This window comes from Bos grunniens, chromosome 19 (assembly GCF_055505025.1).
Source record: "Bos grunniens cultivar Pamir isolate PY7600 chromosome 19, Bosgru_T2T1.0, whole genome shotgun sequence".
Taxonomy (NCBI): domain Eukaryota; kingdom Metazoa; phylum Chordata; class Mammalia; order Artiodactyla; family Bovidae; genus Bos; species Bos grunniens.
Window position 1 is genome coordinate 48678157 of NC_141183.1, and position 27814 is coordinate 48705970.

The 27814-nt window shown below is 43.8% G+C and overlaps 2 protein-coding genes, 1 long non-coding RNA gene and 1 other non-coding gene across 7 annotated transcripts; 2 read left to right on the plus strand and 2 right to left on the minus strand.

Moving 5' to 3' along the window:
- Window positions 1-4: 4 nt before the first annotated feature.
- Window positions 5-11068, minus strand: SLFN14 (schlafen family member 14). Its single transcript, XM_086360319.1, has 4 exons — window positions 9985-11068; window positions 8171-8299; window positions 5728-6442; window positions 5-3241 (listed from the first exon to the last, which is right to left on the minus strand). Exons 1-4 carry the CDS (start codon window positions 11036-11038, stop codon window positions 2407-2409), a joined length of 2733 nt encoding a protein of 910 aa, XP_086216445.1. The 5' UTR covers window positions 11039-11068; the 3' UTR covers window positions 5-2406.
- An 8879-nt stretch (window positions 11069-19947) lies between these two features.
- Window positions 19948-22683, plus strand: LOC147352569 (uncharacterized). 4 transcript variants are annotated; one of them, XR_015148264.1, is made up of 4 exons: window positions 19967-20233; window positions 20337-20429; window positions 20539-20621; window positions 22403-22683. It is a non-coding gene; the product is annotated as an uncharacterized LOC147352569 (long non-coding RNA). The 4 variants fall into 4 exon arrangements; XR_015148266.1 differs by lacking the exon at window positions 20539-20621 and having other exon boundaries at window positions 19948-20233; XR_015148263.1 differs by lacking the exon at window positions 19967-20233 and having other exon boundaries at window positions 20292-20429.
- Window positions 22185-22281, plus strand: LOC147352570 (Z30 small nucleolar RNA). Its single transcript, XR_015148485.1, has one exon. It is a non-coding gene; the product is annotated as a Z30 small nucleolar RNA (small nucleolar RNA).
- Window positions 22684-23512: 829 nt separating the features above from the next.
- PEX12 (peroxisomal biogenesis factor 12) lies at window positions 23513-27662 on the minus strand. Its single transcript, XM_086360327.1, has 3 exons — window positions 26969-27662; window positions 26123-26676; window positions 23513-25005 (listed from the first exon to the last, which is right to left on the minus strand). Exons 1-3 carry the CDS (start codon window positions 27092-27094, stop codon window positions 24606-24608), a joined length of 1080 nt encoding a protein of 359 aa, XP_086216453.1. The 5' UTR covers window positions 27095-27662; the 3' UTR covers window positions 23513-24605.
- Window positions 27663-27814: the final 152 nt, after the last annotated feature.

The window sequence follows — 27814 nt, forward strand, 5'->3', positions numbered from 1 at the left end:
CATTCAAGTTAGCCATTTATTCTTAGTCCCCACCAATTCCTAATCTCAAACTCAAATCTAACAAACTTCCATCAACATGGACCTTTGCCTAAAAATGGTTTAAATTCCTTTATTCTCTTGAATTCTTCACTATGGCAGTGGTAATTATTCTCCACACTGACCTCTTTGAAGTCTCCAAAATCAGATATTCATTCTATTGACTAGAAGCATTGTTCTGGTAGATTCTGATTTTCTGAAAGGAGCAAGTCCATTCAATAAATAATTACTGAGCACTTGCCATATCCAAGGCACTCTACTAGTTACTTTGGGGGAACTAAATATGTGTAAGTGCCATCCTTACTCTCATGGGGCTCATAGGCTAATGGGAAGAGAAAAGTGCACCCATACATTTGGGGACAGGAAGAACAGACCAGAAGAAGGAAGAGTGCATGAGTCCGCAGCCCTGGAGGCACAGTGGAGTCATTTGGACAACTTTTATTAAGTGTCCAAGCCCATGCCTAGAGATGCTGATGTAATTGGTCTGATGTCTGACTTGATGACTGTTTTGGTTTATTTTCAATATTTATTTATTTATATGTTTTTATTTATTTGGCTGCACCTTGTCTCACTTGTGGCGTGCAGTATCCTAAGTTGCAGCATATGAACTATTAGTTTCAGCATGTAGTAGGATCTAGTTCGCTGACCAGGGATGATCGAACCTGGGCTCCCTGCATTGGGGGCGCTTGAGTCTTATCCACTGGACCACCAAGGAAGTACCTGATATTTTTTAAAACTCCTCAGAGGGTTACAAAGAGCAGCCAAGGTTGAGAACCCCTGGATTAGGCCTTCTACTTTAAGTTTGACCAAACTCTCTGCATAGTACTGACAAAGACTCTCAAATGCAATCCTTATAGCAATTAATTCTTTTTTAAAAATAAATTATTTTATCAAAAATTATACAATGTATGCAAACAGTTTAAAGTCCCAAAAGTCAAATGGCCCTGAGGCTTATGACTAAAATTTAGCAGTCCCCTGTTCTCTTCATCCCCCAATTCTTTCTCCATTTTTGACTCTTTAAATTATTTGTAGAGAATTCATACACCTTCAATTCTCCAAATGTTAACATACTGGTATCTCTTGCTTCATCAAAAACGAATTAACTGGGACTTCCCTGGTGGTTCAGTAGTTAAGAACCTGCCTTTCAGGAAATGTGGGTTCGATCCCTGGTTTGGGAACTAAGATCCCACATTCTCTGGGGCAACTAAACCCTGCAACTACTGAGCCCGTGGGCCACAACTAGAGAGTCCATTGTGCTGCAGTGAAGGATTCCGCATGACGCAACTGAGAACCGATGCAGCCAAAAATAAACCCTAAAAACGAAAACAGAAAACTAATTAATTGTGAAATTTTTTTTCCCCACCTAAAAGTACCCTGAAGCCCCCAAGGAAAGGCAAACAGAAGTAGGTAGTTGGAGCAACAGGAGGCAGAGGAAGGTTCTTCCGTTCAATCCAGGGAAAGGAGAGCTGACGACTGTCAGGTTCAGACTGGCTGCCTTGGTGACCCAAGCAGTTCAGAGAGGCAGCTAAGAGCACTTTTCTAAGCCCACCCACCTGCTCTCCTGCCTCTTTGGAAAGCTGATGGGCTTTATCTGAAATGATAGCCAAAAGCATATATCCACACTTTCTCCTGGACTTATGCTTGGAGGGCACCCTACTCCACCTCCAAAATAAGCCAGTGAGGTGGGGGTGGGTTAGAAACACTGGGAGATGGACTTAAAACAAAGGATGCATTAGAAGTGTAAATTAGAGTGTTATCCTGAGAAGCCCTGAAAGTTAGTTTGGCTTGAAGACTTCAGGGACTCCCTGGAGATACATTAGCAGGGATGTCACAAAATCAGTTCTGTATTTGAGGAGCACCTCTGTGACTGGTGGCTTCCCTGGTGGCTCAGGTGATAAAAGCGTTTGCTTGCAATGCGGGAGAAACGGATTCGATCCCTGGGTCGGGAAGATCCCCTGGAGAAAGAAATGGCAACCCACTCCAGTTCTCTTGCCTGGAAAATTCCATGGATGGAGGAGTCTCGTAGGCTACAGTCCATGGGGTCGCAAAGAGTCGCACACGACTGAGCGACTTCACTTTCACTTTCACTTTTCTGTGGCTGGACAAGATGAAAGCTGGATTGGATTAGAAAACCCAGAGGCAAGGGACCCATCATAAATCCCAGGGAAGAGGTGGAGAGGAGTGGGAAAGACCAGTGACACCGCAAATAGACCCGGAAGCCCAGTGCCAGGAGACAGTTCTGTGGCTCCATGCAATTCTGACTGACCCTTGACCTCCTCGCTTGTGACACATGAAAGGGCGAAGCTGCCACCTGCTGGGGAGCAGGGAGACTCTGCTCTCTGTCCCTTCCTATACTGTTTGAAATAATTTTCAGAAGGTTGCCTTCTTTTCATAAAGCAGGTAGAGGTGTTTGATGGCTTTCGAGGCAAAACAGAGCTTATGAACTTCCTCTGACAGGGCATACTCTGGACTGAGCCCAAACACAATATTCCTCTCCAGGCCTGAAAACTGCTGAATACTGTCTAAAACAATGTGACCGTCCAGAACACCAGAGGCCTGGCTGAACACAACCTTTGTGGCTCCGCAGGTCTCAAATAATTCCATCGCTCTTAGCAGTGCAAGCTCATAGCGTCCTCTGTCCTCTGCTCTCCTGCACAGAATTGCTATGTCTCTGGGCAGATAGCCACACTGGAACAGGTGGTGACATCTTTCTGCCACGTGTCTCGCGATTTCTTCTGTGGTCAGGTTGGTCTCTATCTCACACACCCCAGGCAAAGCCTGGGCACGCATTGCTTCCTCATACGAAGCTTCCCTGAATGCCGCCAGTGTGTCTGGAGACACGCTGGGGTGAGGATTTTCCTTGAGCCTCTTCATTTCTTCTTTCATGAGCATCGCTATTTCCAGAGCACAGTGGATCCCGTTGGTGATTGTTTTCCGAGGAAATTGAGCAGATGGAGGCGGAAGGCCGTTGCCGCCTCCATGATGGACTTGGAAAGGGTCCAGAAAAAGCCAGAGAATCCCGTGGTGTGGGTTTCCACTTCCAGCACCCCTCACCTTTGGGTGGGTGATGCTCTTGGCCTTCATGTACCAGTCACCATATTTACTGCAGAAATGTTCAGTTTCATCCATCACTATGTGCTTGACCTTTGGGAACTCCCCTCCCATGAAGGTTTTCCGGGTCACAGCTCGGCAGGTCGTTTGCTGGCTGTAAGGATGAAGGAGAGAACAGGGCTTCAGGCATACAAATAAAAGGAACACCATGCATTTATGACTCTCTGGATTGGCATTAGAGACTGATTCACCGGAAGCTGATTCACTGATTCAGCAGTGTCCTGAATACTACAAAAATGCTCTTCTTACAAGGCTCCTGACATCACTTGTTGTCATTTAGTTGCTAAGTCAGGCTTCCCAGGTGGCGCTGGTGCTAAAGAACCTGGCTGCCAATACAGGAGATGTAGGAGATGGGGGGTTCCATCCCTGGGTCGGGAAAGATCCCCTGGAGGAGGGCATGGCAATCCCCTCCAGTATTCTCGCCTGGAGAATCCTTTGGACAGAGGAGCCTAGTGGGCTATAGTCCATAGGGTCTCATGGAGTTGGACACGACTGAAGTGACTTAGCATGCACACACAGTCGCTAAATCATGTCCAACTCTTTCGCGACCCCATGGACTATAGACTGCTGGGCTCCTCGGTCCATGGGATTTCCAGGCAAGAATATTGGAGTGGGTTGCCGTTTCCTTTTTCAGGGGATCTTCCTGACCCAGGAGTCAAACTCGTGTTTCCTGCTTGGCAGACAGATTCTTTACACCTAGGAAGCCCACCTGACAGAACACATAATTGCAAACCCTAATCCTTGGAGTTACCAAGTTAAATCAGCATGTGAGACTTTTGAAATGAACTCAGGTAGAAGATTTTGTTATTTCTACTACAGTCCCTTTCTACTGCTTAACAATCCCTAAAGACAAATTCCTTATACCTAAGGGAAATCTCAAAATGAATTTACACTTGTTACTACTATTTCTTTACTTTCTATCTTTTTTAGAGCTGGTAAGCAGTCACCTAGAGGCATATCATAATGTTCATATGAAAAAGAAATATGGGCTCCTATAAGTTCCTCTAAAGAAAATCCTCCTTCCCCACTTATTTTTAGTACAATGCCAGAAGCCTCTCTAGATTTGGTTAGGAAAGCATCAAGAGGTTGCTGAGTTCCATGACATGTCAGGATGTCAGGTAGGGTACCAAGTCTACAGGGCTATGCCTCTGTGGAGCTACCATCCTACTTACTTAGCTCAATTTTCATTTATAGTATATTTTAGCATATAAATAGATATACATGCATATATGTACTTAAAATTTTTTAGTTGTTTATTGCCTCCTCTAATTTAGATTCAAGTCATATCACCCATCCCTACAGATTTCCTGATTTTGCACGTGTAGTCCCTGGGGCTTTAATCCCTTTGTCCAGAATCACAAACCCCTGAGTCACAACTATTCAAGTTCTTTCCTTCCAGTTTGGACAGTGTAGACTTCTTGAAGAAAAGCGCTGAGTCTTAGCCATCTCTGTATCCCCCTCACATTGTGCTCATCGATATTTGTTGAATTTAACTTGGCTTTTGACTGGGATTCTCTTAAAACTTACCTATAAAGCATAAGAAAGAACATAGCTTCAGCACAGTTTACAAGATCCTTCATTATCTGCCATCTGCCTCCTTTCCAACTTCATCATTTGTCACACACCCACAGCTCCTCACTGCTCCAGGCAGACCTACCATTCTGATTCATCTCCATGCCTTTCTACTTGCTGTGTCCCTTGCCCAAAGAGCCCCCAATTATTGCACTTCTCCTACTGACTTCTTAAAAAAGAAGTCAGGATGTCCTTCATTGGAGAGTATTTGCTGACCAAACTACAGCCTAAGCCAAGTTTAAGCACATCTTTACTATTACACTAATTATACATTACCATTGATTATTTTTCTCTTTGTCTCTCTTACTGGGCTTTATGGCAAGGTCTTCAACATATTTTCCTCCTCTAACACTAAATGTACACTGCACCTAGCATACAAATGGTGCTCACAAAAGATTAGCTTGATAAATAAGTCAAGCAAACCAAAAACTAAAAGCCCTCATTCGCTGGATTGAATAACATCCAATTTCTTTTACTAAATTGAAAGCTAAAAATTTAAATCAGAAGCAAATGTGCATGGTTTCTTAAATGATTGAATCAGAACAAGTCAAACACATAAAAACATTTTATAAATGAAATCAAACGGTATTTAAAATCAAGTTTGTGTTAGGTAGAATGTCTAATTGACTGAAATATCCTATGAAAGCATATAAACACCCTATTAAAACATTAAATATCAAGCAGAAAGCATATGTGAAGCAAGATGGATTCGTTTCAGCCTTTCTTAAGTTTAAGGCCATAGACTGTGGGGAAAAATGTTTCTAGTTCTATAAATTGAAAGTTATGCCTATGTGGCTAATTGATAATGAGATGTTTAAGCATGAACACTACAAAGTGGTCTTTTCTAGCTCAGCTGCTTGATCACTTGCAAATGTATACATAGTTTGGGCTCTTGCCTGTATGCATCAAAGGCATTGCACAATCTTACACTAAAGACGCATTACTGGTGCAATGCTGTTGAAAGACTGACTAACTGCATTTATCGTGTTTAGTTAGTGAAGTTCTTACGTCACAAAATCCTTTAAGGCATCACTTTCGCAAACATAGAGGATCTCCTTGGACTTGCAGTGGAACAAGTCCTTAATTTTCTCCATGATCTTTATGGCCAGTGCTGTCTTTCTGGTTCCTGGAAAGCAGTGGACGAACAGTTCTCGTGTCTCCTGAAGGCTCTGTGAAAGTAACTCACACTGCTCCGCTACGAGCAAATTGGAAAATTCACAGCCCAGTTGGTCGCTCAGAAGGGATCGAGAGCACAGCGAGACCGTGATAAGTGCCTGCAACAGTTTTTCCATTTCATCCTCGTCAGCAAGCCTGTAGGGTTGGGGATAGCGCAAGGTGATTTCGCTGGGTTTGCGCTGTGCGCCAGGCAGGTGCACCAGCCTCGGAATGACACACACTTTCCCCGTGTAACCACCAACAGTTCCCAGTTTCTGCTTTAACTGACGAGCAGTGTTCTGGGCATACACCAGCCCCCCAGTCCACGTGGAGTCTGTTAAGATTGTATAGAGTACCGGGGGGCTATTCACCGCTATTAGGAGAGCATCACACAGGACATACTGCTCCTTCCTTAAGCCGACATCACTCGCCCAGCTTCTGGAAACTATCACAAACCCCTGAGAACAAGGATATATCTGTGTCTTCATTAATTCCTCCAGTCCTTTATGATCTGAGAAGAGCTTCTTACAGAGGGATTCTGGTTTAAATTGAATCTTTTCCGGTGTCACTGAAAATTCAAGGAATAGAGGTTACTAAGATTTCTAAGACATTTAAATATTCCTGCGACCTCATAATGAAGTAAGCCTAGCCATAGAACTGTGGCTAGGACAAGTTTCCTTATCTCCAAACAAAGCACCTGCTCTTCATAGGCCAGGGCTGTGAAGTCCCTGTTTCTGACAGCTCTCATGCAGGGAAGGGCAATCAGGAAGGGGTCTTCACAGAGCAGCCTTCTAGCACTCTGTCCTCAACCCTAAACGACCCAGTAACTCTAGGAAGGTACTTCTTGTTAAGGGTTTGTGTGAGAGAGAGAGAGGGAGAAAGAAAACTGATGCTTTGGGGAAACTAAGAACTTTCCTTTTGGAACAATGATTCTTAACCTGTGGCAAGTTTGCCCCCAATATGGCATTTGGCAATGGCACCCCACTCCAGTACTCTTGCCTGGAAAATCCCATGGACGCAGCAGCCTGGTAGGCTGCAGTCCATGGGGTCGCTAAGAGTCGGGCACAACTGAGCGTCTTCACTTTCACTTTTCACTTTCATGCATTGGAGAAGGAAATGGCAACCCACTCCAGTGTTCTTGCCTGGAGAATCCCAGGGACGGGGGAGCCTGGTGGGCTGCCGTCTATGGGGTTGCACAGAGCTGGACACGACTGAAGCGACTTAGCAGCAGCAGCAGCAGGGTATTTGGGACTGTTGAAATGGTTTGACTTTTATTAGCTGGAGAGGTGCTACTGCCATCTAGTGGCTAGAGGCCAGGAATGCTGCTAAACTTCCTACCATTCTCAGGGCTGCTGCTGCTGCTGTTACTGCTGCTAAGTCGCTTCAGTCGTGTCTGACTCTGTGCAACCCCATAGACGGCAGCCCACCAGGCTCCCCCGTCCCTGGGATTCTCCAGGCAAGAACACTGGAGTGGGTTGCCATTTCCTTCTCCAATGCATGAAAGTGAAAAGTGAAAGTGAAGTCGCTCAGTCGTGTTCGACTCCCAGCGACCCCATGGACTGCAGCCTACCAGGCTGCTGCGTCCATGGGATTTTCCAGGCAAGAATACTGGAGTGGGTTGCCATTGCCTTCCCCAGTTCTCGGGGCAGCCTCCCTCAAACCAGATGTAAAATACAGAGTCAGTGGGAATTTTCTGAGGGACGCAGAGAGCTCAAACCCAGTGCTTTGGTGGCAACCTAGAGGGGTGGGATGGGGTGGAGGTGGGAGGGAGGTTCAAGAGGGAGGGGACATGTGTATACCTATGGCTGATTCATGTTCATGTATGGCAGAAACTAACACAATATTGTAAAGCAATTATCCTCCGATTAAAAATAAAATATTAATAAAAAAAAGAATTATCTAATCCAAATGTCAAAAGGGTCGAGATTGAGAAACTCTGCCTTAGACTCTGCCTGGACTCTCGCCTGGAAGCGTCCAGGTGACCCCATGGCTCACTTCCTTTTGCCTTGGAAAGCCAGGGGGGGCAGTTCTCTCAAATTTATTCTCTCATATTTGGAGGGAAAAAAAGAGCTATCTGTGACTGGAAGCCCAAAGGTACACAGACGTATAGGGTGGATTTAATGACTGAAAACAAGAGTTCACTATGTGTATTAGTTCAGGACCATTGTGTCTGCTGAGCCTACATCTGACCTTCTCCAAGGAGGAAGTCTGGAATGAATTGCTACCAACCACCCCCCACCGGCGACTTAATTTTAGGAAATAAATTGTCCCCTCAGCTGAAATCAAGAAGGAATACCTGGAAACAGGTGCTGTTGGAGAGCCTCCTTAAATTCTAGGACTTTGATGGGATATGACAGGCTTCTTAGGGGAGACGAAGCTGATGAAATCAGGTGAAGGCTGTGGTCAGCCTCCAAATTGGAAGGAACTAAAAAGAAAAAAACCCACAAAGCATCATTTTAGATAATAAAGAACTTTTCTATTGCTCTTCCTACAGTTGACACATGACATGTGTCGTGCCTGGGCTGCCCTCACTCTTCCTACGCTGTCAACAGTTCATGCATGTTAGGAAGGAGGTCTGGGACTCCTGCAGGGCCATGCATCTTCTAAGTCACCTGTGACTCATCTCAGGCAAGTCATTTTCCTCTCTATCCTGTAAGGGTGAGCAGGTGGTCCCTGCGGTTCTTTCCAATTCTAATATTCTGGTTCCAGGTCACCTCTAAAGAGAAAAGGTTTCTAGTAGTGGTGGTGGTGGGATGGCAGAAAAAGTAACCACAGGATTTCCTTGGTAGTCCAGTGGTTAGGACTCTGCCTCCAATGCTGGGGATATGGGTTCAGTCCCTGGCCAGGGAACTAAGGTCCAATATAGGAACTAAGGTCCAGCAAGCCTAAAAAAATTTTTTTAAATAAGCACAGTAATTTTTTTTATGTTGTGATAGTTGTTAAAGGTCCCCCCCCCCCACCCCTGCCAAGTTTAGAAGAATAAGAAGTGGTAGAATCTCTAGTTTGGTGTGTGTGTCTGTGAAGTAAACTCTAATTTAAGATAAGAAAAAGCATAGTCCAATAACATCACTCAAGTCTTGATCCAAGCTTCTTTTTACAAAATCTGGAACTAAATGACCCTGGAGGCAAATCGATAAACTTCATTCAGCCTATAAGTCTTTTATGGGCTGATCTGAAATCACCAGGACTGATGCTTAGCAAAACTGAAAAGAAGTGAAAACACAAAGTCCTCCTCCCACACCCCCTTCCCCAGCACCTCCTTTTGCATAAGTTTTTAGTTTTTCTCCACTTGGTGGTGCCCCCAGCCCTGAGAATGGTTCAAGGTATGGGCTCCTAATTTTACTGAAGCAATTCAAATTTGTCAACAAGTTTCCCTTGAAAGAATTAGTGGAGAGCTATTCTTAAACAGCGTTTCTCTAAAATATCACCTTTAGAGAGACTATAAATGAATGTTGTAGAGTAGGAATGTCAGCCTGCAAATTTGTTTCAGCAGACCTTTACAGCGTATAAAAATGAGACCTAAAAGGATACATCAAATGGTAAACTGCTTGTGATTATGAATGACTTTGGTTTTTGCTTCTTGTATTTTTTGGTTTCCTATTACCCACATGTTAACTTTTAAGAAAAGAATGTTATTTTAAAAAGCTTAAAGGAAAAATAAAAAAGGAACTTTCACAAATTCATGGCTGATGGCATACAGGCTTTTCTTGACTTCACACAGTTCATATTCTGAGTCTTTGTAACTAAAAATATAGAAAATCACTCTTAAATAGGAGAAGATTTGTAAGCAAAAGCAGATTTCTGTTCTTTTTTCCTTGTTGTTTAGTCATTAAGTTATTTCCAACTCTTCTGCTACCCCATGGCATGGATGGTAGCCCGCCAGGCTCCTCTGTCCATGGGATTCCCAGGCAAGAATACTGGAGTGGGTTGCCATTTCCTTCTCCAGGGGATCTTCCCAATCCAGGGATCAAACCTGTGTCTCCTGAATTGGCAGGTGGATTCTTTACGGCTGATCCACCAGGGAAGCCCCATTCTTTACCTGGACAAATAACCAAATGAAGACAGAAGTTTCTGCCTCCTGATTGAACAATGGTTTCTCTTCTGCTTTACCTGATTGAATATCCAGCATCATGGTTACCCACTGCTCAGCCGACAGCCTCGTGACAGAATTGTCCCTGATGATCCAGGAATCCGGGGCTTCTGTGAATACTACACAGCAGAAGGGCTCCACGTGGACCACACAGACATGACCGTACAGGACATCTCTTTGGTATACATTTAAGATTTTGGTAGTGAAGTTCACCTTCGGCTTCTCACAGCAGAAGTGGAATGTAGGCAATTTTTCTATGCAGTTTTCTATTTCTCTTTTTAGTAAGTCAGGGTTCACTTTTTCTCCCTGACATCCAAACACTTCTTTGCTCTTATCATCCACCCCGATAATTAGGTATCCCCCGTGGGTGTTGGCAAATGCAGAGACATAATGAGGCAGCATTTCTTTAGTCCGAGGAATGATCTTTTTGGTGGTGAACCTTTTAAACTCGACGTGTGTGGACTCAGTGAAGTTGAGTTTCTCCTTATACATGAGCTTATCCTTTTTAACAAATTCTGAGGCACTCATCCTCATGTCTTCCTCTTCCTGCATGTATCTATCCAGAGCTTTCTGAGAATGTAGCTCCTGCATCGTTGATCTTCCTCTCTGGGTTCTAGACTGTTTCTCTCGGAGGAGCTCCAGGGCGCTGTGGGCACTCAAGTTGATGGTGGAAGTCACAGCTCTCTGATATAAATTGGAGCGCAAGCTGCAGATCCTTAGGCTGAAAATATCTGGACACCATGACTTCACAAAAATCATAAGATTGTGTCCCTGCTGCATGTAGTCAAGGTATTTCTGTGAACCTGAAGGGAAGAGTTTCTGAAAAGAAGTTTCCAGATCATGTCCCAGTCCGTGGCATCGGTAACTGTAAGTTTTATCCTCAATCTCTGCTTTGATCACACCCCCTCCAGAATTTAACAGTGCACACGTTGCTTGGATGATTCTAGAATTCTCAGTTCTTTTCAAATAGCTATTGGTCATCCTCTTCCTGTTTTCCTCTCCAAAAGTGACTCTGCCCACGTCTACGGTTATCTCGGGATAAAGCATTTCCGTCTCCATCTTGAGGCTGTCCATCTCAGCAGCCCTTCTGCACCACAAACAATAACAGAAACAGGTTCCAATAAATAATTCGGATAGAAATGTTGTTTCAATATTAACATGAATTCTGTAGATTATAAACTTTTCTTCAAAGCTGTAAATTATTGGACATAGATTTTAGTGTTGGAAATCATCTTTGATATCACTGTTTTTTAATTGGGGTATAATTGCTTTACAGTGTTGTGTTAGTTTCTGTTTTACAACCACATGAATCGGCTACATGTATACATATATTCCCTCCCCTCTTGAGCCTCCTTCCCATCCCCCTATCCCACTCTTCTAGGTCAGATTTCACTGTTTTCTCCCAACTTTGTCAAGACCTTAGGCTTCCCAGCATGATTGGGCATAAACTAAACGCTTAGTATTCAACCATAAAGGAAAAAAATGTATTGTTGAAAATTTTAGCTATTTTTCATTTAAAATCAGGAAGCATCAACAGTGAGCCCAGATATAAAGGGCATGGATTGTTACAGGAGCTAAACAAATTTTACAGAAGTGGTTGCCATCAGAAAATGCTCCTATTTACAATTCAAAGGGGAAAGAAGACAATAGAGAACCAAGAGAGTATAGCTTTGGAGTATATGTGATGTACAAGATCTAGTTATAAAAACAAACATAAAACTTGGTATTCTCTATGTGCTATTTTATGCATTTAAAAACACTTTATTCTACTCCCGAAAGAATGCCAACTGACACCAAATGCAGAAATCTTTCAAGCTCTTCAGACATTCTTCTAAAAGTACATTTCTTGTACAGTGTGATGTAGGAACAATTTTCCTTGCTTCCTAGTAGTTCTGCCTGTGGGAACCTCTAAGACCTGGGAATGGACATGAGCCTTTGAGACATAGTTACTAAATTGTGGTCAACCTCCTTTTGTTTCCCAGATCAGAAAACAGCCACCTAAATTGAAGTTAGCACCCCAGAAGCAGATGTTACAGAAATGTCCCCTCCTTTGTTTTTGTTAATTGCAAAATAAAATATTTACTAACCCAAACCAAAATTCTTCCTCTAGAAGAAGAGAGCCCAGTCGGTTTTTGTTTTTTTGTTTTTTTTCCCTCTGTGTGATCTCTGCTAAGCAGAGGCCATGTGGGTGTTGTTTATATCCACCAAGAGGGTAAGAAAGCAGGCATCCAGCAAGCTGGGTCCCCTCCCCTGCCATTAGTTTACTCTTGGTTGCTTTCTCACTTCCTCCAAGCAAACTAGAATCAACCCGATGAGTTGTTTTTTTCATAGGTGACCATTTATACACAAATGTAAATGTCTGGCTCTTAGAGAAATTTCTGGTAAGATTCTATTCATATCATAGAATCACAGAAGTGTTGGAAGGGACTTTAAAGACCATTTTAACCATCAATCTGGTTCTTAAATACTCTCTATAATATTCACAACTCCCAACAAATTTCTTTCCAGTAACTGCTTGAACACCTCCAATAACACAACTCATTGTCTCTCAAATTAGTCCCCTTCTATTTTCTGACAGCTCTGTTATATATACTTGCTTATTTTTAGCTATAATCTGTCTTCCTATAACTTCTGCATGCTGGGACTAAAACAAATCTACTTGCTTTTAAACTAGAAGAACTATACTCTCACGGATGTTACTTGAATGCTGATAACAACCGTGATAGATACAAAGTGGTCTGAGAGTCTAGCTCCAGATGAACATCTATCTGCTCCACATGTCCCCAGATTTCTCTCTCATCTTCCTTTACCAGATTCTCCTGAGCTATAATTTTATGAAGTTCTTTATGCCCTCAGACATAAGCTGAGATGAGATGGATGAGATTAAAAAAAATTTTTGTTTTTTTACCTGATGCCCTTGCTTTTCCTCTTGCTCTTTCAGTTCCACATCGGGGTTTGGTCTGAATGTTTGCCTTCTCTCACAGCCCCTGTTGCCTTCTGATATCAGCCTGGGAGGAGCAGGAACTCTGCCAGACTCCCCAAGACTTCGCAACATTGACCCACTGAGAAAGGCTGATAAAGAGTCAAGAAAAGTCCATGACAGGGCAGATTGGCAGGCCACAGTCTGACCTCTGGGAGTAAATGAAGGAGTAATGGGAAAATTCAGGGGTTTTCAAGTGCAGGGCCAAAGCTAAAACATTCCACCTCCGAGAGGCTGAATGTCTTTTTTCATACATCGTACAAGCAGCTTCTGTCATAGTTAATTTCATTTCAAAGCTCTATATTTATTTTAAATTAAGCTGCCCTGTACATATCCATTATGAACAATATTAGCCTATTTTATCACCTTCCAAATTGCTTATTCTGTTCTTCTTACTTTTATTCTATTTTTCCTATTCTTCCTCTTTGTTAAACACAAGACCCTTTCTAGAAAAATGCTCATTGATGAAGGTTTGGCTATCCTGGGTGAGAGGATTACAGATGACTTCTCATCAAATTTCTTTTCCTTTCCTTTTTTTTTTTTTTGACTTTTCTGTATTTTCTAAATGGTCTACAATAAATGTCAATCATTTTTATAATTTACAAAACAATTAAATGAAAAAAATAAACAGATAAGAGACAGTTATCTCATTTGGGGATGCTGGTTAAACTGAATCAAGTTTCTTATAGAGGGCTGACTGACGGCCACCAATTATTGATGGTGATGATGGGGATGGACCTATAAATGTTAACTTACAAGGGCTTCCCTGACAGCTCAGTGGGTAAAGAATCCGCCTGCAATGCAGGAGACCCTGGTTCGATTCCTGGGTCGGGAAGATCTGCTGGAGAAGGGATAGGCTACCCACCCCAGTATTCTTGGGCTTCCCTTGTGGGTCAGCTGGGAAAGAATCTGCCCGAAATGTGGGAGACCTGGGTTTGATCCTGGGTTGGGAAGATCTCCTGGTGAAGGGAAAGGCTACCCATTCCAGTATTCTGGCCTGGAGAAGTCCATGGACTAGTCCATGGGATCGCAAAGAGTCAGACAGGACTGAGCAACTTTCACTTTCACTTACAAGGAAAAAGGATCTTTACAAATGTGATTAAGTACTGATGTTGAGATGAGGAGATTATCCATGTGGGCCTTAAATCCAAACCAGAAGCGTTATTATAAGAGCAGCAGCAGAAAGAGATTTGATATGTACAAAAGAGAAGGCAAAAGACTGCAGAGGCAGAGACTGGAGTGACGTGGCCACGTGTGAGGGGGGTGTCAGCAAGTATGGGAAACAGCCAAATAGACTGCCCCCTAGAGCTTCTGAGGAAGAGGAGCACAGCCCCTGCTGATACCCTGATTTCTGCCCACTTTTGTCAAACTCCTGGTAGTGAGAGAATAAACTTTTGTTGTTTTAAACAACCAAAATGGTGGTAATTTGTTACAGCAGCCACAGAAAACTAACATAGTTCTTTCCCCCTAAGTCAAACCATCAAGCATCTACCATCTCCTTCAACTTGTTTTTGATGAAATGACATTATCATATAGGTTTCTGAATACCCCTCGTATTTCTTTTCATTAACTAAGTAAGGTTAATGTTCCTATGAAGTTCTGCTTTGCTGGCAGACCCTTTGTACCTGGTGTCCTGAAAAGAGTTTCCAGGACAGGAGGCAGAATGGATACGATGAAGAATCAGCTCAGTTCAGTTCAGTTCAGTCGCTCAGTCATGTCCGACTCTTTGCGACCCCATGAACAGCAGCACGCCAGGCCTCCCTGTCCATCACCAACAAACGAATAAAGTGCAAAGGTCGGCTCTCAGCTTCAATTTTAACCCTTTTCACTCATGTCATTTTCAAATCCAGTCTCACTTATTTTATTTTTAAATTTCTTGGCCACACTGAGTGCTGATTGTAATTCCCTAACCAGGGAACCCCTGGACCACCAGGGAAGTCCTCAGTCTCATTTTTTTTTTTTTTTCTTTAGGCCTCACTGTGCAGCACGTCGGATCTTAGTTCCCTGACCAGGAATCAAACCAGTGCCCCCTTCATTTGAAGTGCAGCTCGTTAATCACTGGACTTCCAGCGAAATCCCCAAAGTCTCACTTTTAGTTCTACCATCTACCTTAATTCTCAGCTTCACTGAAATCCTTCTGATATTACTTATTTTTAGAAAGATAGAAAAGACTGTCATTTACTGGACATGTGCCTTTGGGCACAAGGGACCAAGCTGGGAGTGTGGCACACCACATGGGAACTGAGATTACTTGGCCAGGATTCCCTGGTGGCTCAGATGGTAAAAAGTTTGCCTGCGATGGGGGAGACCCGAGTTCCATCCCTGAGTCAGGAAGATCTCCTGGAGAAGGAAGGAAATGACAACCCACTCCAGTATTCTCGCCTGGAAAAGCCCAGGGGCAGAGGAGCCTGGGAGGCTACAGTCCATGGAGTCAGACACGACTGAGCGACTTCACTTTCACTTTTCAAGTGGAAGAGCCGGCATGTGGTCAGGTCTGTTTAATACAAATGCTCCTACTCCTTCCACTGCCTCTCAAATTTAGGATTCTGGATTGCTTTGGAGTCTTCAGAATCAGAAATTTACCTAAGTACTTCCTTTTTTCTTCCCAGTCAACAGGAAAGACATTTTATGGGGCAGGAGAACTAGGAATTGGATTGTTTTCTCATTCTTTTTTTTTTTTTTTGCTGTGCTGGGTCTTCATTGCTGCACGCAGGCTTTCTCTAGCTGTGGTGTGAGGACTTCTTGCCTTGCGAAGCACAGGCTCTAGAATTCAGGCTCATTATTTGCGGTGCAGTGGCTTCGTTGCCCCATGGCATGTGGAATCTTCCTGGACCAGAGATCAAACTCATGTCCCATGCTTTGGAAGGCAGATTCTTAACCACTGGACCACAGGGAAGTTCTTCTTATTCTTTAATGAACTATTGGGAACCAAATCAGAATAAAGGATAATGTGAAAGATGAGCAAAGAGAGTTTTTCTTCTTCAAAGTTCTTAGTCAAGTCCCCTGGCTATTAATAGTAGGTTATCAGAACAGGGAGGAGTTCTCATTTTGGCTCTGATACCTAGAAGCAAATGTCCGTGATATGAAGCAACTTGAAATCAGTAGCTTGGACAGTGATTCTCTCTAGGTCTTGGGAAAGTAATCTGGCCATGCTGTTGACAGTTAGCTAAGAACTAGAGCCCCCAATTTATTTAAGATGTGTTTATTCACTATGCATTTCAGTTTATCCAGAGATAATTACAGCACAGCCTTCAAGCCCAAAAGCACAAACAGCTGAATATCAGCCTTCGTCTCACTCTAAATTCATTTGTCAGTATGACTTGACTAGCATAGCAGACTTGATAACATAGTGTCCGACAGCAACCGTGCTGTTTTTACCACACCACCATCTGACTCTGAGTAAGTTTCATTCATTCTCTCATTCAATCAACCACTTTTTTTGTGTGTTTGAGCCCCAAGGGTATTGCAATTCTAGCACTTTTTAGCTCTGAAACTATGGTTAAGATAATCCAAGCCTCAGGTTCCTTCTGTATAAATTGGAGGTAATAATAGTGCCTTCTTCATATAGTTCTTATGAGAATGAAGTGAGATGATGTATATAAAGAGTTTAGCATGGTGCCTGGCATAGAATGTCAGCTTTTCATTTAATAATCAATTATCAAGCACTTACTGTGTTCCAAACATAGTACTGTGCTCTGGGGCTACTGGTCATTTGCACCATTTAGTGGCTGCCTTCTTTGGGCCAGATCTGCAACTTTGATGATCTCAAATTGTCCTTATAGTAACTTGTAAGACATGCATTATTTTCACCATTTTATAAATGAAGAAACTGAGTTAAGAAAAGTAAAGCTCAAGGCCACACACATAGTAGGTAGCAGAGCTGAGATCTGAACACTTGGAGTCCAACTGATTTCAAAACTCACTATCATTTTGCCCTGCAGCCTTTACTGTTAGCAAGAATAAGACACATGTCCTATTCACAATCTAGAGGGGGGAAAACATGTATTAAAGAACTCATGGCAATACAACATATGTGGTAATACTAGGTGAGAACTTTACATACTATGCATTGTTCTCAATTCTCATAACAGCTCCATGAGGTAGGTACTGTCATTATTCCCACTTTTACAGATAGAGAAACTGAGGAACAGAGAGTTTATGATGCTTGCAAATACTATAACCCATGTGAATGACCATAACACTCTTGTGCCATTCTGGCAAGCTAGACTCATATGAACAGTGTGCTTGGGGTGTTCTAACAAGTGAAAATGACTAAGCTTGTGAGAACAAGAGAAGATTTCATAAATGAGATGGTATATGAGCTTAATCCTGCAAGTAAGAACGCACCAGGTTGAGAAAGGGTGATGGGGAAGGAAGGGGAAAACCAGGAAAAGGAAACAGCACTTGGCAAAGGCCCATTCTCTTCACTGTCTAAACTCTCTTATTTTTAGAGTACAATGAAAGTGATGAAAGTAAAGTCGTTCAGTCATGTCCAACTTCTTGTGACCCCGTGGACTATGCAGTCCATGGAATTCTCTAGGCCAGAATACTGGAGTGGGTAGCCTTTCCTTTCTCCGGGGGATCTTCCCAACTCAGGGATTGAACCCCAGGTCTCCCGCATTGCAGGAGGATTCTTTATCAGCTGAGCCACAAGGGAAGCCCAAGAATACTGGATTGGGAAGTCTGTCCCTTCTCCAGTGGATCTTCCTGAGTCAGGAATCTAACCGGGGTCTCCTGCATTGCAGGTGGATTCTTTACCAACTGAGGTATCAGGGAAGCCCCTAAAGTACAATGAGGATCCTTAATAGGTCTCTAAAGAAGGCATTCCATTTTTCTCCACACTTTCCTTCTATTTCTTCATGTCTTTCTCCCCATCCCTATCCTCCTGCCACCCTTCACATGCCACCTGTCCATTTCTTGCTAGCTGTCACCTGGACACTTGCCATCACTTGAAATAGCTTCCCGTTCTTTCACTCTGCCTTCCTTCCATCTATTTAAAAACATAGTTGCCTAATGGGTTTTCATGTCTAATCACCTATCTCCTCAGACTCTGAAATCTTCACACTGCCCACTTTGTCCAGAATAGTCTCAACTACACAGGCAGTAAGCCGCCATCTTGGCCTGTCTTTCAATTCGTGCCACCCCCTTTCATCACAGCTAACACTGGTCCTCAACTTTGGTGTGAATCAGAATCTCCCCTGGCACGTGTGTGTGTGTGTGCTCAGTTGCTTCAGTCGTGTCCAGCTCTTTGTGACTCTATAGACTGTAGCCCACCAGGCTCCTCTGTCCATGGGATTCCCCAGGCAAGAATACTGGAGTGGGTTGCCATGCCCTCCTCCAGAGCATCTTCCCTGACCCGGGGATCCTGGGGATCGAACTCGCATCTTTCTGCGTCTCCTGCGTTGCAGGAGGATTCTTAACCCACTGAGCCACCTGGGGAGCCTGCTCCCTTAACATACTTCTTAAAAATATACACGCCTGGGGGCTCCACCTCCAGATTCAACCTTATTGATTCCGGAAAACTGAGTTGTGCAGTTTTGTCCCTTTTTTTTTTTTTGATGTTTTAGGACGTCTATGTTAACTTTCCTCCTGGTGTTTCTAACTCACTGACTTTTGAGAAACACTACACCATTTCAACCTTACCTAAATTTGGAAGGAAATGGCAACCCACTCCAGTATTCGTGCCTGGAAAATCCTATGGACCGAGAAGCCTGGTGGGCTACAAGTCCATGGAGTTGCAAAGAGTCGGACACGACTGAGCGACTCTCACTCACTCACCTACGCTTTCTTATTTAATTCTAGAGTTAAATTATCTGCTCCCAGAATCTCCTAATTCTCAAATCCCACGCATCTTTCAAGACCCAGATCAAAGGCCACCTCTTCCACGACGTTTTTCCTGCACTCCTTTGCAGTTCTTTGATATTTAATGCCCTCTTTTTATTGTTTAGGAAGCGCCCAAACCTCTGACCAGCCAATGAGTTTCCCCTGGGTGGGGAAGAAGGGGCACGTTCATCAAAGTTCACCCCAACCTCTCTAGCTCTCGGGAGTTTGGCACAAGTGCCGTATTGTTGGATCACCGTCTGAACCGATAGTTCTTTCTGTCAACTACAAATTGGCACTTAGCAAGAGCACTGCCAACGACTGAAAAACATAGGTGTTTGCCATCTGCCTCTACGGAGAGTGAACCCCATGCTATAGCTGTTGACCTTCAACAACCGGAGGGAGTTCAGGGTGAAGTGAGGCACTTTGTGCTCCAGGGAATCTGGTGGGACAGGTCTTTAGATAGTTGGATGTTTTTAGGAACAGATTTTATGATCTCAAACCTTCCATCTCCTCATACCTAAAGTGAAAGTGAAAGTGAAGTAGCTCAGTCGTGTCTGACTCTTGTGACCCTGTGGACTGTAGCCTACTAGGCTCCTCCCTCCATGGGATTCTCCAGGCAAGAATACTGGAGTGGGTTGCTATTTCCTTCTCATACCTAAAGAAGCACTAAATCCCTTCCGGGTGACATCAGATCCTCATGACTAACAAAAAGCCTTTTGTAAAATGAGTGCTTCATGGTATTGAACTCCCCCTTCACCAAAACCTTACATATTGTCTTTCACCCACTCCCGCGCTGGAACAGTCTCTCAGAGCTATTCCCAGGCTGCAGTCCGCATTTTGCCCCAAATAAAACTTAACTCACAACTCTCATGTTGTACATCTTTTTTAGCCGACAGTCCCAAAAGTCTAGGGCACACACACTCTACAACCCTGCCTCAGATGCCTTTCCCTAGTGAAACAAGGCACTCCAGATAACAGCCTCTCCAACGTAGGAGATTAAGGAATTGAAAGAGCGGCAGAAACCACTCCGCGTCTAACTTCTAACTCAGGCTTCAGAACCCGCCCAGCCACAGAGCGACTGCAAATGCGCTTGCGCCCTCTGGCCGGCTCCGTCCCCAAAGTTCGCCTCGCGTTCCGATTGGCTGCTCTCCGCACCAGCCCGGGCGCCACGTGATCCACTGGCCACCGCGTGATTGGTTGTTCCTTTCGCCGGGGCTGCCGGCCCTGCCGCGAGGAGCAGGAGTCTGGAAAGCGGCAACTGGCTTCCTATTGTACAGCACAGGGTGGGCTGCCGTGAGCCTCAGCAGACCCGGGCAGGCCTCGTGAGAATGTAGGACGTAAGCGTTTTGGGAGGTTCGGAAAGCGGACTGCAGAGCCCTTGCCTGCAGCTCTGGTTTGCGCCCTGGCTCCGGCCTTACTTGTGTTTCGCCCACAAGAATGGCTTCCTTCAGTCTTTCCTGAAGTTGGTGAGGTTTGGACGTATTAGTAGTGTTAGTAGTATTGTTATTTTTCTTATTATCATCATCATTTGAGAGTCCACTGCGTATAAGCATTGGTGGTCCTGCGCAGGGCGCCATGCAGAAAGCCTTGAGTTAGAAGCTGGAGGGAGGAGGGCTTATAGATGCTTGCGGAACGTCCTTAAACCAGCATGAAATGTTGGAGGTAAGTCAGCTTTATAAATTGTGCTGATGTTTTTATAGGGTTTAGTAGGGAGGGTCATTCATTGACTAAACTAAACCCTCGTTTATTGTGCCGCCTTCTGTTGCCCCAGGTTCCCTGCTGAGTGTAATGGTTGCAAAGGCCAGTGAGACCCAGTCCTGGTTCTTCAGGAGCTCTGTCTGTGTGATGGGACTGGTGGGTGAGACAAGGAGGTGGAGGATGGGAATGAGTGAATATTTGGCGTGTGACGCCTACTATGGTCGGAAAAAGTGCTGTGAGAGTCAGAGGAGGGGGTAAACTGAGGGAGTTAGGGACCACTTAACCGAGAAGGGGGCTTCCCTGATAGCTGGTAAAGAATCCGCCTGCAATTCAGGAGACCCCGGTTCGATTCCTGGGTCAGGAATATCCACTGGAGAAGGGAAGGACTACCCCCTCCTGGAGAATTTCATGGACTGTATAGTCCATGAGGTCGCAAATAGTCGGCATGACTGAGCGACTTTCACTTAACAGAGGTGACATTTGAACAAGGCTTTAGAACTATAATTAGACTTTCTCCAGATTGAAAGGGGTAGGGAAGGCACGCCAGACAGAGAGAAGTTTACAGAGGAAGAGAACTAGGAAAGTGTGCCCACTGTGAGTGACTGGAGCACACTTGGAGTTCAGCTCACAAGTTTCCTGCTTTGAGACAAGAGTTATTTAAGTTCTGTTAGCTCGTTTGTTTTTTTTTGTAACATGTACTCCTGCAAAGGCTGGTGTGATCAAGGCTCAAGCCTCTAAAAAGGCACTTTGTTTTTAGTAGTTTCCCTCTCTTTGTGGAGTTTAGTTGCTGAATGGAGAACACAGGCCATATGTAGCTGTCCAGTTTTAACTAGGGAGTATCAGTCTATTATCAGTTTTATAAGTGGCCAACTGAAGCATGTTGTGTGTCCAAAATTGTTACTTATATATTGACAGTACTCTGCTGAAAAGCTGGAGAGGTTGACATTGTTTGCAAACCACGAGAAGGCGTCATTTAGAATAAATAAAATGTAGTCAACTTTCTCATTCAGAAATTGATTATCCAGGTTGTGAATTACTCAGGCTTTGCATTGTTTCCTTTATCTTGCCCATCCTCTGGAGAAAAATGAAATTAAACCTTATATTTAGCTGGTAGTGGAAAAGTATAAATCTGGTAACCAGACCTGTTTCTCCTCCAACTCTGTTGTTAATTTGCTATGCACCTTTGTCAAATCATATCCTCCTCAGGTTTTGGATTCTTTAGAAGACTTGTATAAAATTTTTATGGCTAATACTTTTCATCTTTATTGGCAGTAGAATTGTAAATCAAATTATATGTTAAATGAATTGGAGTTTATAAAGGCTTTTTAGTAGAAAATCTTTCCTGAAGGTTTTCCTTTAGAACTAGACTATAAATCCCTTCACAGACAATCCCTAAGATTTTATCATGCATGGTGTTTGGGCTCACTAAAACCAGAAATTATTTTGAACTGTAAATGCTTCTCTACTGTGTATTTTAAAAACAACCAAAGGAAAAAAAATAAATAAAAATAAAAACAACCAAAGAAAACCACATACCCCAAAACAAAACTTGTTCATGTTAACATTTTGTACAGCAGAGTTGTTTAAGGTGCATAGTGGAAGATGCAATATTGAAAGCCCATGCTCCTTTTTTTTTTCCATGGGTAAACCTAAGTTTTCTCTGATGTGAAAATAGGGTTTGGGGCTGCTCTTATGAAATACAAGGAGGTGAAAGCAATGATGCGATGATGAGTGAAGCATAGTCTGACCTGGTATCGCCATTGCTTCAGTGTTGGCTTTGACCAGGGTATGACCCCTTAATCTTCTCTCTGAGCTGATTCTGGTTGTGGTTTTTCTACACTGGTATGTTCTAGCCTATTTGGATACTGGCTTTATTATGTTAGAGCATTTCTTTAATATGCTTTTGTATTACTGATACTTTCATGTTTTCTTTGTAGGTTGAGGTGAAAAATACTGCTTTGATATCTTCATGGAAGACTGCATTATTTCATCCCTGAATCTGGTTCAGTTCCCTTATTGACTGATTACTGTGTTAAAATGCTTGTTTAGCAGTGATTGTAAAATAACAGTAATTAACATGTACATGCTCTCTTGGGGCAGACTAAGGGAAAACAGGTGTTCAGCCTGGAAAAGTGTTGCTCATTGGATTTCCCATTAAGTCAGTATGTCTTGGGTTTAACTTTTAAACAAGTTAAAAAATTAAATATTTTAAAATCTATAGGCTATTCTGTTTCAATATTTCTATTACCTTTGTGGTGTCAGAAAATGTGCTTTGAATTGCTAAAATGAGTTGTATTAGCAAACACCTGTCTCAGCAGAGGCACTTACTAGAATTTTCATTCTTCCTCTTCTAGTAATGATTAAAAAAAAAAAAAAACCTGTATATTTTCACCAACCTTCCGATCCAGTGGCTTGCATTTTTCTACATAGGTTCAGAGAAGGCAGTGGCACCCCACTCCAGTACTCTTGCCTGGAAAATCCCATGGACGGAGGACCCTGGTGGGCCGCAGTCCATGGGGTCGCTAAGAGTCGGACACGACTGATCGACTTCACTTTCACTTTTCACTTTTCTGCACTGTAGAAGGCAAAGGCAACCCACTCCAGTGTTCTTGCCTGGAGAATCCCAGGGACGGGGGAGCCTGCTGGGCTGCCGTCTATGAGGTCACACAGAGTCGGACATGACTGAATTGACTTAGCAGCGGCAGCAACTTAGTTTCTGTAGAATAAGGTATTTCATGCAAGACTAATTTCTTGCTGTTGGAGTAGAGGATTTCTCTCCAAGTATTCAATTAGCGAAAACAGCAAAATAATCCAAAATGCCTCAAAAAGTCCAAAGTGATCTAAATGAAAATTTACTGTAAGTACCTCAACTAGGAAATTCCCTGCCGGTCCAGTGCTTAGGACTCCAGTGGTTAGGCTTTCACTGCCGAAGGCCTGGGTTTGATCCCTGGTCAGGGAATTAAGATCCCACAAGACTTGAGGTGTGGCCAAAAATAAATAAATATCTCATCATTCAGTTTTCACATAATCATGACATGGAACAGCTCTTTGCCAAAAACATTTATTCTTAAAATTTATTTAAGCGTTTCATAGAAACTTCAGTAATAGCCAGAATAATTCATGTTAGTTTAGCAAACTCTTTAACAACAAGCAGAAAGAGCTTATTGAAAGGTGCTTTATGTACACAGTCACAGTTAGGTCAGTATTTTACACCATCTCTTCATTAGTCACTTTGCTTTCACATTGAAATCTTCAGACTATTCTGTATATACATTCAACCTCTGTTTTCCTTTAACCAGTTTCCCAAGGAAGACACCTGTGGTTCACAAAGGGAACTTTAAAAGTTGATAAACTGTAGCAGGTGTTATGTAACAAGTGGGTCACAGCAGATGGGAGGAGCTGTTGTTTTCCTAAAGTGTTTCTAAGTATGTCTATAAAGAGCAAGTCCGTATTTCATACTGTTTGCAAGCCAATAAAACCTATTCCTCAGAGGCAGGTTTCCCAGGTGGCTCAGTGGTAAAGAATTTATCTACCTGCCAACACAGGAGCTACAAGAGATGCAGGTTCGATCCCTGGGTTGGGAAGCTCTCCTAGAGGAGGAAATGGCAACCCATTCCAGTATTTTTGCCGGGATAGTCCCATGGACAGAGGAGCCTTTTGGGCTACAGTTTATGGGATTTCAAAGACTCGGACATGACTGAGCCACTGAGCACACGGGCTGGTTATTGCTTTCTTTTCCAAAAAGGCCTGTTTCTGATTCACCACCCATTTAATGACATCTAACTTGGGTTTTCCCTGAGAGCTTCTATACCTCTTGTCCTTTAACAAAGGGGAGAGAAGATCTTCTGTGTCAAGTATTCTCTTTGATCCCTTCCTCTTTGCTGACCCTCACATCCCTTGCCAGTCCTGATTCTCTCACTCTAACCAGCTCAGTCAACTCTAAGTAGGGGTGTCTAGGGAGCAAGCTAAAAGGTTAAGATCAATGAGTAAATCCTTTTAAAGAAATCCATGTGGTTGTCTGAAGTTCACAGTTATTAGTTGAGAGTGAGAAGTATCAAAAATGCTATTTACCCTGTGGAAAACCAGCCCTGTGGCCTTACAGTACAATCATTTTGTTGTGAGGTAAGGTGCTAATCCCTTTCAGTTCTCAGGGGAGTACAGTTTAATCAGATGCTGTACCTCTGTTGGATAACCTGTGATAGGACAAGCCTGGTGACTCCTCACGTAATTGAACACACAGCGATAACAAAACACATAGCCAGAGGTGGCGAGAACCGTGTCATTCACCCGGTTTTTACGACACAGTGGGCACACGGTCTTCATTTTGGGTAACAGGGGAGAATCAGAATTGTAGTCTAGGTGTACAGGTGGTGGTGGAGTAGGCAGAGCAGTCAGGGACTTGATGGTTTCTTGGTTTTCCGACGAATACCACCACTCAAGAAACTGCAGGAAGAATACACCCACCGAAAGGCCAGTAGAGAGGGACAAGGCAACACCCCCCACGGCTTTCTTCAGAGCTGACTTTATCTTCTCACCAATGCTGTTTGGAGAATAGAACAAGGAGGCAAAAAGAGAAACTATTTAGGTATAATCACAGAATGACTAATAGAAACGTAGTTCTTGTATTTTTCATTGGAATCTGATTTAGCTTGGGGATTGAAAATTGTGTCCTTAATGGTCCCTTCTAAACAATTCCTTCTTTGTGACTTATAATATATAATATTTTAGGAGCATAAGAGCTAAGATTTGTTTTTAATGACTAGAGCTTGTGTTTTGAGAAATAGTGAGATTATACAGACTATATAATCAACTTGTATATTGATTATATAGACCTTTTGGGGCAGGGGGTGAAGGATAGTAATATCCAGGGAAAAAAACAACTCAGCAGTATTGAGGAATATATTTGCACTTGTAGGAGAACACAAACACTAACTAGAAGTGGGATGTGTGTGCACGTTCAGTCCTGTCCAACTCTTGGCAATCCCATGGACTGTGGCCTGCCAGTCTCCTCTGTCCATGGGAACTTCCAGGCAAGAATACTGGAGTGGGTTGCTCTTTCCTACTCCAGGGAATCTTCCCAACCTAGGAATTGAACCCTAGTCTCTGGTATCTCCTTCGGCAGGCAGATTCTTTACCACTAGCACCAATGCAAGGGGGAGAGCACCATGTTAAGAGCAGTCTTTAGAACTCTATTGATCTGGCTGGAATCTCGGCTCTGCCACTTTGGAGCTATGTGGCTTTGGCAAGGTACTTAACTATTAGAACTTAGTTTCTTCAACTGTTAAATGGTGCTTATGCATTATTTCATTGAGTTGTGATAAGGATTGAGGTGATATACCTAAACATCTGTGTACCAGCACAGGGCCTGGTACATAGCAAGTGTGCACAAAAATGTAGGCAGTATGAGGAGGAATGGAGAAGGAAATGGCAACCCACTCCAGTATTGTCAGGAGAATCCCATGGACTGAGGAGCTGGTGGGCTACAGTCCACAGGGTCGCAAAGTTAACAGGATGGCAATCCTTATTTTATGGACACATGAGTTTTTCAGTGATTTTATGAAATGACCTCAGAGTGGACTAAGGGAGGTGAATTATGAAATTGGGATCAGATTTTAGAATTTATTAATCAAAGACTTTGGGAAATGTTAAGGCCTTACCTCCCAGCTGGTAGCTGCATCATGCTGGCCTCAGCTGGTTTGTGCTCCAGAGCTTGTATATCCTGAACTGTAAGCCGACCTAGCCGAACTCCAGCCAGCCTCAGCAGTGGTGAGTGATGCTGAGCCTTTCCTAGAATGTATCGAAGCTGCTGTACCAGAAACCAGCCTTCCCAGGCCATGTTAACAAATGGGTAGGCTGCCAGGAAGGCTCTGTAAAATCGTTTCCAGCGGGAAGAAGGGGGATGGATGGAATATTCGTCCTCTTCTCTCAGGCTAGAAACCAGCTTCTCCAGTTTCACTTTCAGATAGGGAAGAAGAACCAGGAACATAATTGATTTCATAAACTGCTGCTTTGGGAGACCAGCACTGGCCAACCTCTGGAGCTTGTGTTGGTCTCCCATTACAATTCTCTTTAAGCCATAAAAGTTTTCAGAAAAGGAGGCGCTGGTTTTCGACAGATAATGCTGCTGGAGCAGAAGATCTAGCAGGGTGAAGATTTCATCAAACCACCTCCAAAAGAAGCCAAAGTGGGCAGGATTTGATTCTGCAAGAACCTACAGCAAAATAAATGAAATTCATTCCATTACAACAGCTACTATGCCTTGTTATTTACATTTCCTTTTTTCCCCTCTAAATTCTACACTTTTCTTTCTACACCTTTACCTCCCTGAAGGGCTGGGTATGTAGTGCACACAACACTCTACACAGAAGAGAGACTCCATAACTGTTAAATCATAGGATATAAATTACATACTGATTATTTTGAAACCGAGGCCAACAAATTCAAATTACTGGGTTTTTTTACCCCAGACATCCCTAAAACTTTCCAGAGAATTAAATCCTTACCTTGACCACATGCTGAAGAGCAGGTCTCACTGCTGACATTAAACTGTCCTGTGCTACCACCTCAAAGATGGATGGCTGGTCATCCACGACAGAGGCAGTCGTGATGTGAGCCCCGTGCTCGGCCATAGTTTCGTGTGTGCACTGGGTTTTACTTTGTCCACAAGCTCTTTAGTAAGCATGAACTTTTGGGGGGGCGCCAGATGGGTGCTCAGTCTCAACGGTAACTTTTATCTCAAAGGATAGCCCCTCAATTTTACTGGAACTGGGCAAAAAAAAAAGACCTTTTCCGGAGGCAAGGTGAGGGGGAGGGTTCGAGTGAAGGAAGGTGAAGAACGAAGTTAACACGGACGTGGGTAGGAATAGTGTGTAGGAGGGGGTGACAACTAACGCTGCGCCTCACGGAACAAAGCGTAACTACGGGGAAGACAGCACGGCGCTGGGCGCTGGCCTGTAGAGCGGCAGTCCTGGAGGCTGCCAGTCAGGGGCTCTAACTCAGGAGGGTTCAAAAGCCAGGCGGATCTGAGGGATCGGATGTGCACCAGTACGGCCGGCCCTCCGCGGCTTGGCTCAGCTGTGGCCTGAGCAGTCCCCCCACCGTGACCGTCCTTGCGCGCTGACCCCGGACGAGGCGCGAGGGACCCGGGACACCGCGGTTGAAAGGAGGTCTCCGCTTTATGACAGAATCCGCAGCCGGAAATAGAAGCCGCAGGAGCTTGGGGAAGGCTGGCGGAGGAGAGGCGCTCTAGCCTGGAATGCGGCCCTGGAAACCGGAACTAGACAACTCTATGACTTCATCGGGACTTCCGCTTCCGCCCCCGCTGAAAGTGAGGGAGGCACTGGAGGCGA